General features: G+C 46.6%; 1 protein-coding gene across 1 annotated transcript in view; it reads right to left on the reverse strand.

The window, feature by feature from the left end:
• SPAG17 (sperm associated antigen 17) overlaps nucleotides 1–18677 on the reverse strand; it is a 178349-nt gene that overhangs the window by 123486 nt on the left and 36186 nt on the right. Inside the window, exon 4 of the mRNA XM_036015092.1 lies at nucleotides 3608–3739. Coding sequence (XP_035870985.1) covers nucleotides 3608–3739 — 132 coding nt within the window. The remainder of the gene's footprint in view (nucleotides 1–3607; nucleotides 3740–18677) is intronic.

Below are 18677 nucleotides of genomic sequence, written 5' to 3' on the forward strand. Positions count from 1 at the left end.
TCAGGACAGCTCGTCAAATTCAGGTGCTTTTAATTTTGAGTCGTTTTAAGAAAAGTTTAGCCATACTATCTCGCCAGAGTTTTTAATGCATACCTTCCTTCTCTTCAATTCAAGTACCTCGTAAAATAAGGCAACTTGTGCTAAGCATGTAAGCCAGAAAAAACTGTTCTGCTTTCTTACAAAAGACATGCTAAAAATATCCAAGAAAATAGAGACTGGTTATTTGAATTCACAAATTAAAAGCACAACTAGAATATATTTGCATCTTTTCCAAAATTCTATTCAAATATTCTGAATCTGACTAAACTCAGAGGCACTGAAAACTGGATTTAGTTCAACTGATTATTTAAATTGTTGATCTTTTTGTATTAGTCATTTTCATCTTTCATAGATGATTAAATGTTTTCTTCTAGTTGAATTATTAATATAATTTAAATATTTTGATGGAAATGAATCAAAATAAACAAATGAACAAATGAAGTGTTTTGGTTTTAAATAAATGTTTATCATTAACATACAACATAAAAGTTAGGGTTAAAAAGAAGTAAAATTGTGAATGATGCTATAATATTCAGATAATGGCTAAATGAAAACAGGGATCAGAACAGAAACCAAGTAAATTATTTTAAAATTATAATGAACACACGTGCCCACGACATTGCTCCTCTAAATGTTTGTTTCAATAAACGTTAATTAACAACAGATTGCTAATGAAGAACTAAAAATGCAGAATAAATGCTGAGATAATGATGTGTGTAAGGAAAATTCATTTTTAAATAAAACACTCTCGTTCAGATTTTAAGTTACAATAAAATCTAATTTGAGATTAATTGTAAAAGGGTCATTTTCAGAAGTTCTGAAATGCTAAAATATATTTAAAGAAATACAGTCTATTTTCTTCATGACATGCATATTTGGAAGTAATTAATAAAGTATTTCCAAATAGAGAAAGTTTTCAAATATATTCAACTTATTTGCAACTGGAGGCAGGCATTTGCCTTCCAGAAATTTATGTGCTGAAGTCAAAACGGTTCTTCTAAGAAATATCTCCTCATGTAGTCTTTTTTATAATATTCTTTAGCCAGCTAACTTATGGTCAAAGCAAACACAATGTTAAGCATAGCCCAGACTAAAGTGTTATAAATTATTAAAATTAGTGGAATCTAAAAAAATGATGTTTTTACTGTATTTGGCAATTGAAATGATATTCTTTACCATTTACTTTCAAAAAGAGTTTTAACAAAATAGGATCAAAACATAGCGATACATTTTATTTGTTTCTTTGAAAAAGAACAGGGTCTGAATTATAATTTTTATTTTTATAATTATTAATTTTTGTCCACAGCTTCTCCCTAGTATTTTCTATAATTACCGCTGTGGCTATTTTTAAAGCATTCATTAAAAAAATACAATTCAGAAAATGTACAGACGTAGGCACTGTAATTAGCACTTGAAAGAAAACACCCACAAAGATTTCATGTTGATGTTAAAATGCTGAAGGGGCAGGCTCTCTCCTTGCAGGAATTTCAGAATCTTACCCTTGGTTTAGAAAAGAGAAGGAGATTGGGTAAAGTCCTCTTTTGTTTTTTAAATTTCTAACGCACAGTATGGTGTCAGTTTTACATACTTTATACTCATTTTGCTTTCTGCCAAACTCCCTGGCTGACAAGCTTTAACGTCCTCGATTGTTCCGACTGGCCTGTTGGGCAGCGTTGTTGAAATAAACAGAGATGACATCATCCCCCAAACAACTCCCTTATCCTTGCTTTCACCCAGAGCATCTTCTGGAAAGCACCCCGTTCCAGTCGGGTCTCATCCCTTACTCACACGGCTGCAACACAGGGACCTGGGGCTGGCGTTTGGGAACCCGACCTAGTGAAGGCATTGAACTAGACTGTGCAATTGGTGGCTCTTCATTGCGCAGAGTTCTCGTAGCATCTATTATTTCTATGTTATGCATGATACAGAAATAAACCTAAATTCAAGCCCCAGTTCCTTAGGGCTCTTGAATTCTCAACAAATCAAGATCATTTCCATATCTTCAGAGTATTATAATTGTATTATCACAGTTCACAATTCCAAGAAATGTTGAGCAAAATAACAGTGCAGAAATATTTTTATATTGTTGCTCATTGCTAGTTTAAAAACTTTTCTTGGAGCTTCCAGGATATTCCATTTATTGTTCCCTCACATCTGTGACCTTGGATCTAAAGCCTCTGATGAACAATCCCTGACTCGGGCAGGCCAGTAAGTGCACTGACGCTGGTTAGCCTGTTAGGGGTACTGTCGGCGCTGTGAGGAAGCACAGAGCCAGCGGAAGGTTCGGGGATTTTCCAGGACTCACAGACTAGGTTTCCTAATTCAGGGTCCCATGTGATGCTGGAATTTAAAAAGGCAAGAAAAGATATTTCTATAGTTTCCAATTTTCCAATTTTTCTTCCGCCAACTCTTAGCGGCCCTGAGTGTTTAAGGCACGTGTCTCCCGCACAGGCTGGAAAGCGCTTCAGTAGATGGAAAACTGTAGCGTCGCCTGTGCGCGCACGAGTGGAATTTTCCTGCGGACAATACGTGCCACGTTAATAAGGTGCTCCACGGGAAAGCTCTTTGGAAAACATAAAGCCTGATATTACAAATATAAGGTGTCATTATTAGTGTGTTCTTACAATGGTCCTGTCAAGAGACCAACTCAAACAGGAAAGCCAGATTTGGGGGTCTTACCAAAGTGAAGAAGGTGTTATTGGAACACGCTCACTTTCTCTCTCTTCTTCCGCGAACTGATTTTACCTCTTCCCCTTAGGGGCATGAAGGAACAACTTACATGCCAATGCATTTCCAACATACACATGCGCGCACACACATGCACACACATACACATGCACAAACATACACATTACACATGGACACAGGAGCATTTGACTTTCCCAGAATACTTCAGCATGATTTGAAAAAGAAGAAAAACATCTCTAATTGTGAGTAATGATAATAGCAAATGCAGTTAAGTTGGCATCAATTTGCTAAAAGCACTTTAAAGTATTTTTCAGATGAAAATCTGAGTCTTTGGAAAACACACAGAAATGATTTCCATAGGCTAATTAAGTGAAAAGTCTCCATGTGAAGAAATCGTCAGTGTGTGATATGGAAATAGAAGCGATGGATTGCTGCTGAAATAGATTGTGATGAAGGTGCAGATGCAGCCCATTACTTTAATCAGCACTCCTACTGAATGTCATGTAAACTATTTCAAATGGGACCTTGACCTTGTGGGGTTCTCCAGCTTTTTACACTTACTTCTGACTCGCTGTCTCTCCTCAGTCCCCTTCTCTGTTACTAGCACATAAATAAACTGCTGCACAAATAACCTCAGGCATAGGCCCTGAATATTGTCGTATTTCTACACGAGGGAACTTATTTTTAATGTGTTTGTCTTTGAGAAAGTACAATTTCTCCAGCGGGGCCTTGGACAGCCTTTGCCCCGAGGAGCCGAGACGAAAGCCTGGCTGCTGGGCAGCACGCCGCGGCAGGCTGGCGACGAGAGGGAGAGTCCTGGGGCAGCCGGGCCGTTGCACTCCTGCTCGCTGGCTTTAGGGAGCCCACCGGGGTACAGTACCTTCTTTTCGTTATCCCGGCGCTGTTGGTCCTTAAGTTTAATCTGGAGAAGCTGGAATTTCAGGAGTTTCCCTATCAGTGGTAAGGTTAATTTCTCTCCATTGTCCATGATTGCTTTCGCTGCTAGCAACACCTAGGAAGAAACACAATCATTAGGAAAGGTGGCATTTACAACCGTTGGCACAGCCTGTCAGTGATGAAAAGGTGAAATGGTATTTGGTTTCGTAATATTTGTCTTACTGCAAAGGTGCCTCACTGCTGGCCAAAAAAATTAGGGGAAAAATGGCCTAACCCCACAGAGAGGGCCATTTATTCTCTACTCTAAATAAGTTGGGTTGTCTGGAAATTAACTTCTTTTCCCCATAGGGCAGGGGTGCTTCACGCAACAGTGCTCGAGTCGGACCCTCCAAAGCAGGGGCAGGGACGGTGGGCGGGGGGCTCTGGGATGGGGTGACTGCCGGCCAGTGTCGTGCCACAGAAGGCTGTTGTGTAGCGTGGCACATGGTCCCAGCCGTCAACCTCTGACTCATCAGTGCATGGCAAACTAAACAGGGGTTATCATCATGGAAATGGCTATGTTAGCGGTCATTCATTTCTTAGTGACCAAAGGCAGATGAGAGATAAAAGATCCTTGACACAGAGGCACCATCTGAGTGTCCAGCCCCTCCCCCTGCAGCTTCATGTGGATCCTGTTGGTATGCAGCCTAATTGGGGTGAAATGAGGTTATTGAGTTTTCTTGGGGTGACGACAGCCACTGGGAACATGCAGCTGTATTGTCCAGATGTGTGGCACTGACAGCCTGCTTTATGACTCCACTTTTTACAGCTCGTTTCCCCTAAATGTCACACAACTCTCTAACATCTGGGCCCTTTTCCTTGGAGCCCTATAACCACTTTATTTACTGCAAGAAAAAAAAATAAAATCACGTAAAATATACCATAAAATGTTGTTACGTGCTCCTCTTTATTTGTGTTGTCTCCCTAGCAAAGCTCACCTCCAGCGGAACCACTGTCACAAAAATAGTCCAGTCAAAGCGTTTTCTGACTTTTGTTTTTAAGCAAGCCCCAGGTTTATTTATAACCCCAGGATGAATGAGGTGTTACTAAAATGTTCTGACATGTTGCTTTTCTCCCCCCTTGGAGCAATTACTCCTCCGGGCGCATATGGTGTCAATTTCAGCCCCTGCGTCCCAGACAATGACGGCGCACACTGCAACTCATCGAGCCGCGTCTGTCTGAGATCCGTACCAGCTCTCGGTCAGGGCCTTCCTGACCAATCCGCTTCCTGACGACTTTCCACTTTCGGCCAAGGGAAACAGCTGAAAGAAAGGGAGGTGGCTCTTTGCTCCTAACTATGGAAGGTTCTGTAGATTATCATAGCCCAAAATGTAACCGGGCCTCTTCGAGACTCCAGTGGGGTTTCCTGCGATGCATCACAGGAGGGCACAGCCAGGGGAAGGGCTCCTTAAAAGCCAAAGGAACAAACCCGACGGCAGAAGGCTTTGTGTGCATCTAGGCAAATGCCCTCCATGAGAGAGAGCTCCTTGCTCTTGTGGCCGGCCTCCTGCTAACACGATTTAGGGGAAGGGACGCGAGGGCTGTGGCTTCTGGGAGCAGGAAAACATAAAGGCTCACCTGCACAACCTCACCACCTGACGGTGACCAGACTCAGGAGGGAATGAACGGTCACGCGTTTACCGAGAAATGGAAGCTGTCGGATTGGGTCCAGCCCTACGGGTAGATGTACTTGGTTTAAAAGGGCATTTTCAAAACCAGCTGAACAGTGTGCTGACAATCAGGCTGCTTTGTGACATCTGGCTCAAAATACACAAATTTGGGTTTTTAAGGCTCACAGCAGCCTAGCGGGGGTGTTCCTCCACTAGACAAATATAATGATGGCATTGAAGGGAAGTCAGCACTGGGACGGGTCACCCAGGAGTGACGAGGAGTCTCTTTTCCTGATGGCCTGTGAAAACAGGATATTTACCTATGTCTGGGGTGGTTCAGGTGAGGCCTGCCTGGCATCGTGGTGATGGATGGGATGTCTCTATGAGTCTTTGCGTGTTACCTCATTGTGTTAAAATGTTCTGAAAGCACAACAAAACGTCCCAAGAGAAAGGTATTTTGGTAGCCATAAAAGTTTTCTCTGGTTCATCTAAACTGTCTGTAGGGAGCTGGGTTTGAACCAAAAACCTGGTGTGGCATCAAAGCCACGGTGGTACCCCATGGTATCCCACAGCGAAAGGAGGAGATCGGTGAGGAGGAGTGTCGCTGGAAAAGCTGGGCTCCAGTTCTCACACACGGGGACACAGGATCGGAGCAGCGGCAGTGCGAGGCAGCACTGAGGAGGGACGGGGACGGTCCTGCCTGCCCGAACAGCCCGAGGGCTGCCCCTGTGCAGACAGACCCCCAGCCGGCACCACGGCCCTCGGCCCCCTCGGCCACGGCAGAAGCAGCGTGTGCTGTCCTTCCCCAGGGTCGCTCCGCGACTCCCACGCAGGCCTTTGCTCTCCGCGCTCCCCACAAGCGTTCGGCACAGTGAATCCTTGGGCTAATTAATGGAAATGAAAGGCTTGCTCAACTCAGAATCTGAGACTGACAATTTTTATGGTATTTAGGTCATCCCCAGGAGAGGCAGAAACATAATTTCTACTGAAAATTCGTTCTTCTCACACTCCATAATTCACAATGTCACCCAATCAGGAGCTAGTAGTTTGGTCTCAGATGAAAAACAAATCCTTAGAGGACCTTTGTTTGAAGCATAAGGCTTTGAGGAACGAAAACAAAAGAACTACAGAAGAGACAGAATTTAAGGGAAAATACATTTCACGCAGTATTTCAGAAGGGATTCCCCTCCTTTGCCTTACTTGTACTAACTGAAATAATAACCAAATTTTTAACCTTCCAGCATTGTTAGCATTACTCGTCCAGTATCTACTCAATGTGTGTATCGGTGCATCTGTGTGTCTGCACGTGTGTGTCTCTGTGTGATGCACTGTGTGTCTGTGCGTGTGTGTCTGTGTCTCTGTGTGATGTATCTCTCTGTGTGTCTCTGTGTGTCTCTGTGTGATGTCTCTGTGTGTCTGCATGCATGTGCGTGCAAGGAGACAAACCGACAAGGGCTGCAGGTGTAAGGAGGGTGAAGTCTGCGAGAGAAAATGGGAGCGGTGAGCTGGTCAGGGTTGGGGAGTAATCAGACACAAACCCAAGCTCGTAGAACCAGGCAGAAAAACAGTCCTAAGTGGGTTAAAACCTGGGTATTCATCAAGCCAAAAAAACAAATAAATGAGCCTGGCATGAGTCAGAATTTTTTTTAAAAAAAGAGTCTTATGGGTAAGTGAGACTCATTAAAACGGAGAAAAACTGCTGCCAGGCCCGGCCTGCGTGAGTCTGCTGGCCCCACTCAGGCCACGCCGAGGGCCTGCCAGGGCTGGGGCGGCCCAGGCCGAGCTTCCGGAGGCGTGCTGTGCCGGGACAGACTGGTAGGAGGAAACTGAGCTTCAAAGAGTGCAGCGGAGGCCGCACTGTGAAGATCTCATTTTGGGGGTGGATGTCCTCCTTCTGTTAGAAAGTTCGTGATTCTGAGCACACTGAGAAGTAAAAGTATTTCCCTTTATCACTTACTTGGCTCAAAGACTTAAGTCATATTCACCAGCTAATGATCGGATCCAACAAAAATAGGCCAAAGGAGTCACATTCTTCCCTTGCTTGGGTGTCAGGCCCCCCCACCCCAACTCCGGTGGCCTCCCTTCCCCTCGCCCGTCCCTCCTCTGTGCGGCCCCTCCCCACATGGTTGCAGTAAGCATGGTATCTGCCTGGATGAAACTTAGAATTGCTCCACAGACTAGAGACCCGATGAGTGTACGTGTGCAAGTGTGTGTACTCATTTATACACAAAACACGTATGTGTATGTGCACATAGATGTATGTGTGTGAACATGATGGAGGGACAGTAGGACAGACAGGCAGGGCATCCATGAGGTCTGCTGCCCGGGGTCCCCATTCTGGTTACAAAGGAGGCACAGGGAGCAGCTTGGACACTGCTCGATTCGCCGTGCACTTATTCCGGGTGAGTTCTGAGGAAGAGTAAGGACTTTGGATCTGCATTTCTTTTGCCTGGAACAGGTGATGGAGGAGAGGGAAAGGCGTGGTTGTGTGGGGCAGAAAAGGGAGGGGTGATGGGGAGGGATAGGCTGAAGGAAGACTTTCCCTTCAGAAGCGCCAAATCGTACCAGTCTCCCAACATTAGCCTGTTGGTTTCAGAGCCCTCCTTGGGGAAGGGTGGGGTCCATGGTGTTGGTACAATAGCTGTATTAATGCACAAAATATGAGTTCATATTTAACTCATTACCTCGGGTCCATGACTTAGGGTTGGTTGAGATACCCAAAGACGTCAGTGAACGGAAGCAGGATCCATAACCTTGACTCAGTCCAGGTGAGCACAAGCCTGAGCGGGATGTTTATCACCCCCAGGTGTGTGACTGTGTGTGCACACACATATCTGTGCACACGTGTCTGTGTGTATATGTGTAGGTGTGCATAAGAGTATGTGTGTTTATGTGTGCAGCTGCTTTTGGGGATGATTAAGATTAAAAGATACTCAGCATATGAAGACACCATCGAAACTGAGCTCATGGATATTGAAAAATACTAAAAAGAGAACAATATTAACATTTTTGATCATCACCTTGAAAGTAATAATGCTGACTAGCATTTCTACCTAATTATCCCGTAGACCCAAGGTATTGTGTTTATCATTAAACCCATGTCAGATTAAATGTGTATAACTCATCCATCAAAGAAAACCGCGTGACTAGATGTGCCATCTTCAGAGTCTGTTTCTTGGGCAGCATCATCATTCACGTATGTGTTCTGCCGCTGTGTGCGCTGTGTCTGCTCACGACACTGCAGACATCCGAGGAGCCAGTGGCCCGGTGAGTGTGTGTGTGCGTTATAAAACGTTCAGCGTTTCGAGGAACAGGCCTGCTGCAGACGAGCCTGATTCTGCACACTGGATGAAAAGGCGGGAAGGCCGGGTTAGACATGACTGAAAGGACCCCTCACGTGGGAAGGCTCGTGCTGGGGATCCGTAGCTGCTGGGCTGCGGGGATGATGCAGCAGCTCCGAAGCCAAGACCACTTCTGTGCAACATCAAGCAAACGCACGGCTGCATCTGTTCCCCAGTCTTCTCCCCGCGTCGCCTGGGCAAGCCGATTACTCCCTTTAAAGCTCAGCTTTCCCACCCACAGCAGGGTGGAAAATCCTAGCAGCGGCTCTGCTGACATTTTGAGTCAGCTCATTCCGTTGTAGGAACTTTCCCTGTGCGTTACAGGATGTTTAGTGCACGCCTGGCTTCCACGGCTCTGTGCACCAACGGCACCTCCAGGCCTTGACGAATGTTCCCAGGGGACAAACTCGTGCCTGGCTGAGAGCCACTGGTCTACAGAGAGAGACATGAGCCGCGCTGATCTCATAAGACTTTTGAGAAGTGAATGAAACAACACATAAAACGACAGTACCGTGAATAATACGTGACCGAAAACCCTCACTAAAATGAGCTCTTACTGTTATCAGCCCTGCAGCCAGGGCAGACTTAGCATTCTGGCAGGCCTGACAGCCCAGGTCAGGGGAAGAGAAAAGGGATGGAGCGAGTGCACCTGGGCAGGCAGGACGTGGGGCCTTAGTCTGTGATCAGCCGGTGGTAGCCACGGCTTCTTTCACTTAACCCTTTCTCTACGCTACCAAGGAAAGATCAGGATCCATTTAGGAAAAGCAGAGATACAAAGAGAAAATGTAAAAACGCATTTTTTGTGGTGCAGTGTGTTGTGGGAGCAGTCGAGAAGGAGGAAGTTTGCTATTCTTAATTTCTTCTAAAATGTGAGACAGAGGAATTCTGTGAAGAGTGTTCTGCGGCTGCACAGCCTCCCTCTCCTCTCCCCTCCACTCTTGTCCGTCCGTCACTCCTCCTGCACTTCATGAGTGCCAGCTATACCGCGGTCTCCGTATTACCTGATCCTTCACATGTCTAGTCTATGCAGTTCACCTTCTCTGCGTAATGAGTAATTTCCAATGAGGCACATTGGAAAACCAGCTGGGAGGGTAGGGTAGCTGTGAGAGAAGGCAGTGGAGACAGAAAAAGAGGAAAGGAAAAGAATGGGAATGACTGAAACATGCTTTCTCACTTGGAGCAGAGGAAAAGAAAACAATCGAGCAATATTAAGCTGTCTATGCATAAATTTGAAGGTGGCTGAAGATACAGGCTCCATATAGATCGCACTGTCTGTCTAATGCGAATGGAACGTTATGAAAAGTGCCCAGACCGCAGCTTGGTGAGAACTTCGTAATGATGATAAATACCCAGAGCAGGTGACTCCTAGATCATTTTCAGCTGTCCATAATTAAACTGGTATCCATCTCTCGACAATGTCAGGGCTGTAAAATAATTCCAGTCATTGGACCTCTTACATCTGTGCTGAAATGAAATAATATTTGGCAGTAACAAGGAGTCACTGAAGCTAAATAAACAACCCCTTTCAAGACTACATAAAAGTTGGTAACATAATAACATCTGACAGGGATTAAGACCTCTTCGGGGCTGTAAGGAAGTTTCAGAAGCAACAATAACAAATACATGGAAGGTAGAACAGATCTATGCTTTAACAGACGTGTCTAATTTGAAATGTCATGAGTTTCCCCAAAGGAGATGTGCATTTCGAGCATCTAACATGCGTATGTCAAAAAGGACAGGCCTCTATTTGAGAAACATTTGTTGGGATTATTCTTCCAAAGAAGGAAAAAGCAAAGCTTCCCTTTTTAATGAAGTAGCATTTTAGTTTCTCTATATACCTGAAAATACATAAAAGCACACAAAGCAGAATATGATAATATACGGAAGAATTGTACAGAAAGTTCGGGTGTGTCTTAGCTTTCTTTAGGCGTGCATCAGCAATGCACAACTCTACCACAGTGATCTTTTTTCTTTTCTTTTTTAAAATTTTATTTTAATTGTTGTTCAAGTACAGTTTTCTGCCTTTTACCCCCATCCCAGCTCACCTCCTCAGCCCACCCCACCTCCCTCCCGTTTCCACTTCACCTTGTTTTTGTCCATGTGTCTGTCCTTATACTTGTTCCTGCAAACCTTTCCCTTCTTCCCCTGAAATTCCCTCCCCTCTCCCCTCTGGTCACTGTCAGCCTGTTCTCAATTTCAGTGTCTTTGGTTATATTTTGCTTGTTTGTTTGTTTTGTTGATTAGGTTCCTGTTAAAGGTGAGATCATATGGTATTTGTCTTTCACCGCCTGGCTTATTTTGCTTAGCATAATGCTTTCCAGCTCCATCCACGCTGTTGCACAGGGTAGGAGCTCCTTCTTTCTTTCTCCTGCATAGAATTCCATTGTGTAAATGTACCACCATTTTCCATCTTTTTCCTTAGGTCAGATCTTTTCCTTAGTCCCAAGATGCTCCCACTCCTCTGAAGCCATTTTCAGTTCTTTTAGCTGGTGAACACTAACTGAACAACCCAATAACTTTTTTTAACTCTTTCCTATTGGAATGATTTGAGTACGGGATTTGTCTCCTTTAGGAGCTCAGAAGTTCAGACCCTCATCTGACTCATCTTCTAAATTCCCTCACAGGGCCCGCAGCATATGTAGATGCTCAGCGTGGTTGCTCACTCGTTAGGTGTTAGAAGGGTGTCCTTGGAGGTACTGACTGACTAGCTGGAAGGGGTTTGCAAACGTTTACAGCCACAGCTGCGAAGCTCTGGGAGCAGAGTGCAGGTCGGGGGAGGGTCTCAGTCCGCGTGGTGCACAGAAGGCCACAGAACACACCGCACCGGAGAGTGGCGTTCCAACAACCTCGCTGAACTGACCTGAGGATCACCTTCACGCATTCTAGCCTGTTTAACTCTCACCTTCCCTTCGAGGTGCGTGCTCTTTACCTCCCCCATTTTATATAAAAAAAAATGGGGCCTGGTGACCACACAGCAAGTAGTAGAGATGCGATTTGAACCTGGCTACCTGGTTCCAGAATCCTGCTTCTCACCGCCCTGTTCCCTGGCCTTGCAGTAGCCTTTGCACCCTTTAGCTATCTACTGGACTCCCTTCTGGTGCCCGGGCCCCTCCCCAGTCTCCACACCCAATCCGCATCTCAGCTGGAGGGATGGAGAGCCTTCAGCTCAAATGTTTGTGTTTAAATATTCTTGGCATGCTTACTGACTTTGTCCTTACTTTGTGCCTCGACTCTAAAGGGCTGAACTTCTTTTTTCCTGAGACCTTGTGAGGACCTAGACTCAGAACATTCAATCTTAATAGCTGTGACAGGTGGCAGAATGTGCTACTCCCAAATATGACACTTTGGCATGAGGATTATTTAGCACTTAAAAAACAGCAGATGAGGGAGGGCATTTTTTTTTCTTATCCTCACCCAAGGACATTTTTTTTCATAGCTTTTAGAGTGAGAGGAAGGAAGAGATGGAAATATCGATTCGAGAGAGGGCCGATTGGCTGCCTCTGGTAAGTGCCCAGACCAGGGATTGGACCTGCAAGCCAGTTAGGCGCCCTGACCTGGGATCCTCCTCACCACCTTCCGGTTACAGGACCACACTCCAACCAACAGAGCCACATTGGCCAGGGCGAGAGGGCCATTTTCATCTCTCCGTGCCTTCATGAAAACAGGAGATAAAAACGTCCATGTGAGAGTGCCCCACCCCGTGCCAGAGGAAATTAATGTTATCATCATCAAGGACTAGAAGTTGAGAGAGTTTTAAACAAACGGGCCTTGTTAAAATAATTCTTCTTTTAGCCTCTCAACATAGGTTACCATATTTTGCCACGTAGAATGTGCAATTTTTTTTGCCCACATTTCTGAGGGAAAAACAAGGTTGTGGAAAAATAAGGTGTGGGTAGTACTAATTCCATATCTATATAAATGTTTTTAATTCTTCTACTTATATTTATGCATTAAAAGTGTAACTCTAGAAAGCAATTATGATATCCATATGCAAAATAATACCCTGGAATATGAGAATCGGTTTTGTGTCTACATATAAATAAATAAATAATGGAATTGAAAAATTAAAATGAAAGATTTTTTTTCCTGAAAGTTTGGGCTAAAAATGTGACTGTGCACTATACATGGCAAAACACGGATGACTCTTCCACATTCCCTCTCTTTGTTCAACCCAATATCAAGGTCTGTAGATTTCGCAATTTCTTTACAGGTCTTCGTTTCCTTAGAAGGGCTCCAGCGTCACACGAAACTTACGTAAACATGTACGCTCCTCTCCTCTTAATCTGTCCCATGCCACCTTAATTTTTAGGCACAGCCATAGAGAACCCCTAGAGCGTAAAGGTAACAATTTACCTCCCCTATCGCACCCTCTGTTTCTTCTGCCCTGGCCTGAGCAAGTATCTGAGAAACTGGGCAACTCCAGCTGGCGGCCACCTCCATTTCCTGGTCTTCTCCTCCTTCGATCCCAGATCATTCTCCCAAAATCCTGCCTCAGTCCAAGTGCAGTGACTGAGACTCTGGCAGGCACCAGCCCTGGACAGGACGCCCCTTCCATCGCGGGGTGCACTCACAGCCCACCCCCACCCCCTCTGACTGGCACAACTGAGACACACCGACACGCCTCCCGTGCACACCTTTGGGACATGGAGGGAAAGTGGGGCACCCAGAGAAAAGCCGCACAGACATGTAGAGAACATACGAACTGCACACAGACCATGGCCCTGGCTGGAAAACTTTTTTTTCTCGGCGGCATAATGAAACTACACTGCGTGAAACGACATTGTTTGAGGACCTGCTGTACTCAGCGTCAGCTGTCTCTTTTTCCTCGAATACCCAGTGCTTCCACAGTTATCAGAAACTTGCAGTGTTTCTCCAGCTTGCCGGTGGGTGGCGTTCTGCAAGGTTGTTGTCTCCTCATCTTCAATCTACTCCCAACCCGTCCCAGGCAGCGCGCTTGTTTTCTAAGTTCCCCTGTCCTTCCTGCATCTCTGACCCTTTCATTGTAAAGGGGACGATGCACAGGGTATTGGCACTTCCTGGCTGGCTACCAGGAGATCCCTTCATGGGCAGACGATGCCGGGTCGTTTCCCATGCGTGTTTCTCTGGTGTGCCCTGTGGACCACCTGCCCCAGGACCCTGGACCCCAGTAAGAGATACAGATTGCCTGGGATCTCCCCCAAATCACCCTCTGGAGGTGAGGGCCTAGGAGTACAAAGTTTTAACAAGCATTCTAAGGATTCTTAACTAGTCTTGAGTTTAAGAACTATGGGAAAGGTCATTTACATACTGACAGTAAGGTCACCCTAGTGTGAATTAAATCAGTCAGCCACTGTGAACCAGGTTTTATACTGCTCGACTGCACATTTTCTCACTGCCTGGACCCCTGCTGCTGTGCCTCACCCATGCTGGCACTTTCTGGTTGGCCTGGGTCAGCCTGAGGGGGCTAGCCCTCTGGGCTGCACAGCCCGGGTGGTACACCCCACCCCCGAGACACATTGTGCAGCTGGGCTGTCCTTGTGGTGCAATCCTGCGGGTACAATCCCGAGGGTGCAATCCTGGGGTTGCCCTCCTTTCTCCACCCAGCTGCTGAGACGGAGCCATTCCTGGCTATGGATTTGTGTGGCCTGCACTTTAAGGTCCCCTGTGCCATTCACTCATCAGACTTGCACTGAGCACCCACTGCATTCCCCACACTAGAGTGTCAGCAGCCCCTGGCCACAGTGAGCTCTCGGTGGGGAGCAGGCCAAGCACAATGCTCGAAGAGCAGCCCTGCAGAACCCTGTGCCCTGCCCAGTGCTGGGGTGCCCAGAGGGCACCCCATCCAAACTGGGTGAGTCCACCACAATCTGCTGTAGGTGTCACTGCCGAGTGAACTTGAAGGACCCACAGCAGTGGTCCTGGTGGAGGCCAGGTGGTATGAAACGGGGTCGGGGGAGGCAGAGGAAAGAGAGAGGAAAGACAGCCTCCCTGGCTGAGGGACTGAGGCCAGACACAGTGGCTTATTCCTGAAGCTGGAAAGTGGTTGAGAGCATGGGGTGGGGGACTGGGAGACAGGAACGGCAAAGCAGTAGGGTCGAGGGACAGTTGAGACTGGACAGCTAGCCAGGGGTGAGGCCACCAGCAACTTGAATGACATATTACAGGAATTCAGATTTTCTACTGAGAGTAGAGACAAGAGAGTTTAAAGCAGGTAAGAGTCTGCTCATAAACAGCAAAAACTCAGCTCTTTTAGATGTCTTGGTGACCCATGGCAAACCTCAAAAGCTTTGAATGAGTACTGCAGCGCATACACTCTGTTCCTCCTGCCTCCAGCTTTGCCTGGCATTTGCTCCTGGCTCTAGAGGCAGGTGTGGCTACGGGGAGGTACTCTAATTTGCTGCAATAGACAGGCCGCTTGCAGCGGCCATAGACAAAGATGTGGGCACGCAGGCAGCCCCTTCTGCTTTGAAGAGCAGGAGACAGAGCAAAGCATGAGCACTTCCTGACCCTTCCCAGATCACTGTCACTCTGGGAGAACTCAGCAAACTGGAGATGGGTCCTGAGGACAGGATCCCTTGAGGGCAGGTTCATGCCTATCCCTCCAGCACCCAGAAGAGTGCCCAGCACAAGCGCTCAACAATGAAAGAAATGACGAATGAATGGATGAACCCTGGGCCCCGGGAGATTGTGAGAAGGGGTGAGAACAGAAGGAGCCACGGTCCAGGTGGGTGGTAAGGGGGTGCAGAGGACAGCTTATCCTGAAGGAGGACGGTCCCTTTGCTGGCCCTGTGAGCAGCATGTGGGTGGATATACGTGTGGTTCTGTTTCTCAAAGTACCTGGGTCCTTGCTCATGAGCTGTGTTCCAGGACTCCCCTGAAGATGCCCCTGACCCCCATCACCATGGCTGGGATGCGGAATGGGCACTTTCAGTGAGCCTTCTGGGTGATGTGTGGTGTGTCACTGACACAAGGGGCCAAGAAGGGGTGAGAAACTGGAAGGGCTCACACCGAAGAGCCTTCTGTGTCAACCTTCCCAGACTTCCCGAACTGAGGCAGCTCGTTCTGAGTCCCTTGGTCCCAGGGCCCCAGCCTCACTCCAGCTACTGCTGAGGCCCCACCCACCCCACCCACCGGCTAACAAGGTGTGCCCTCATTAGCAGTACGAACCGGGGCCCCTGGCCTGCGGTCCTCCCTGAGTTTGTGCTGGGACCACGACGGCTTTTTGTGTTGCTTCACAGCACCTGATACCTGAGATCACTTAAAGCAAATGTTTCCCAGGCTGCATTTAGACAATAAAGCGCCCCCTCCCATTATGAGGAGGAATCTGAAAACAAAATTATACAGTCACTTCATTTTAATCAATTCCATGCTCAGAAAACATAGCCAATGAAAACAGTGCAATCTTACAATTTTTGCTTATCAAATTAGCGAAGATAAAAAACCCCAAAGTTGAAGAGGGTGTGGTTGAACTGGAACTATTAGAAGGGATGCAAATTGGCACAAATGGTCTCGAATGCATTTTGACAATATGTGTCAAGAGCTTTCAAAAGGTTTATATACTTTGACTCAGTAATCCCACTTTTTGAAATTTTTCATAAGAAAACAATCAGGGTTCTAACTATTGGTAAACAGTCCTAATTTACCAAAGGGGGAGTGGCTAAAGGAATTACTGAATAGGGGCATGTTTTCTATTATATAGACACTGGATGTGCATTTAGAAAAAGGCTAACATCATAATGTGTAGAAATGATATGATAGCATATATATTATATAATTCTTATTTTTTAAAACATATTGAATACATCTCTGAATGGTGGAATATTTTATAGATACTTAAGTTCCTCCTAGTAGGCAGGCTATGCTCTTTCTATATTTTCCAAATCTTCTCCAGTGAACATGTATTATTTTTATAATAAAACAGCTAGCAAACTATAGATACAACAAAAACACTGTACAGCAATGAACGGAATTCTTCCTGCACACGAATTCGAATCCCTCCACCTCTCATATTATTTCCCAGCTCTGCATTCCTCAATGGCTCTGAAACCCAAAGGACCAGGCTGTCTGACCCTTAGCAGGGCAGACTGAGCCCTTTACGACCCGCCCTTGAGGCACTTGTCCAGCCTCAGCCCTGGCTGCTCCTTACGCTTTCCTGCCTCCTGCCGACACTTGAGCACGCGCACCATTGGGAGCTCCTTGGTCACGCTGCGCCATCTTATGTCTGCCTGATTTTGCCTTGGCTGAGTTCTTTGCCTAGACCTCTCCCTCCTTCCTTACTTCATAAATTCCCCATTCAGCTTCCAAGCCATTTCCCTGAAATCATTCCCTAAAAACTTCAGAAAGCTTTAGGCATCGCTCTGCGTCCTCTTGCACCGCTTAAAGCTTCTTTGTCACCCTGCGCTAACAGAGCCACTCATTTCCATATCTGTTTGCCAGGGTGAGGCTGGAATTAACTTTTGTGATGAGCACATGGTAGACTTCCCATCCAATATAGGCCAAATGAAAAACATCAGCACACAGACACACAGACCCTCACAAACTTTGTGCGGGTGTCCCTTGTAAAGGGCACCCTGCGACGGGCAGGTAACGTCCAGCCAGCCCTGCTCTCGTCAAGCCAGTGTGCAGGAAGGCTGGGAAAGCAGAAGTGCTGGTTCACCAATTGGAAAAGTGACTGGTGTCAACGGGATGCGATGAATGTGCCAAAGAGACTGTATGGATAGGAGAGGTCTCACTCATTCTTTTGCCCATTTCACAAACGTTCACCCTGTGTGCTGAAATCAGTGACTTTGGCCTCCTGTGTGCAGCCCTGGCATGCACAGGACTGCCCACCAGGAGGGGGGAAATATCAGAACTCCTGATTATACTTATCCTCACTTCGTCCTTTATAGTTTTCATTTTTGGAGGATGCTCTGTGATGTTGGTAGAATGTTTGTACTCTTGTACATTTTTATTTCTCTCTTTCTATGTACACACACAATGTACATAGAACAAATGCTCAATTATTTTTTAACTGATGGGAAACGGGATCGGGACAGCCTGGGACTGCTAGCCCAGAGCCCTGAGGCTTTCGCGATGAGTCACATGAGGCCCTGGCGTTCACGCCCTGCGCTGTGAAGGACCGGGAGGCAGACACAAATAAACCACCACAATGTAACACAGCAAAACGAGGTTTCTCTAGGGAATTCCAAGATTTCATTAAAGAATGGAATTCATACCAGGCTATTTGGCTGGTAAATGGAAATATCTAAGTCTTAGCTTTACAGAATTCTATTCAACTTGGTATACTTTACACTTGTGGCAAGAGGAGTGTAGAGTGAATCAGTGGTCTCGTGGCTAAAAAGGAATGAGCCAGAGTTACTGAGAAACCGTGGCTCATCTGAACAGCTACAGGAGTGGGGGTGCGTGAGCGCGGTGACGGAGCAAGGGGGATGAGCCCCTGTATAGATATCTTGGACAGCGTGGTCGCTTTGTAAAGCCTGGTCAGGGCTGGCCCCACTTCCTGTCTACGGTCAAACAGCCCTGGCTCCCAAGGCCTTCTGGGAAATATTCTGTTAATTTCTGCCAGTTCACATTTTTTACTTTTCCCATCTAAACTTGTTTTGTTTTGCTGTATTTTACAACTGTGTGCAAAGTGGTCAGTATGCTAGGTGGGGATTTTTTTCCCCCCAGGGAATGACTGGTAACACCTAACCTGAATTTCTGAGGCTACACGAATGTCTGCCTGCAGAAGCCTGGGTTTGGATCCGTTCTTTCAGAAACTTCCAGAGAAGGGAAACACTTCCTCAGTAATCCCGCTGGAGAAAACCGCCGGAACTCTCCCTTTGGGTTAGAGGAATTGTCAAGCAGGTGGGACTGCACTGCCCACTGCTGGGGTGCAGGGGCCGTGCCTTGGCTGCGGGCGGCGGGCAGGCGGGCGGGCGGGCAGGCAGCTCTCGGGGACCCTCCCCATCGGCCACAGGAGAACAGTGGCACGGGGAAGTCAGCCTCGCCAGGCTGACACGGCGCGTGAAAGTATTTCGTATTCCTGAAAGCACCTTCCAAATGTAAGTTGATGTTATTATTCCTGTTTGCTTTCAAGGCCCCA

Source organism: Phyllostomus discolor, chromosome 14 (assembly GCF_004126475.2).
Source record: "Phyllostomus discolor isolate MPI-MPIP mPhyDis1 chromosome 14, mPhyDis1.pri.v3, whole genome shotgun sequence".
In the NCBI taxonomy this organism is placed as follows: Eukaryota; Metazoa; Chordata; class Mammalia; order Chiroptera; family Phyllostomidae; genus Phyllostomus; species Phyllostomus discolor.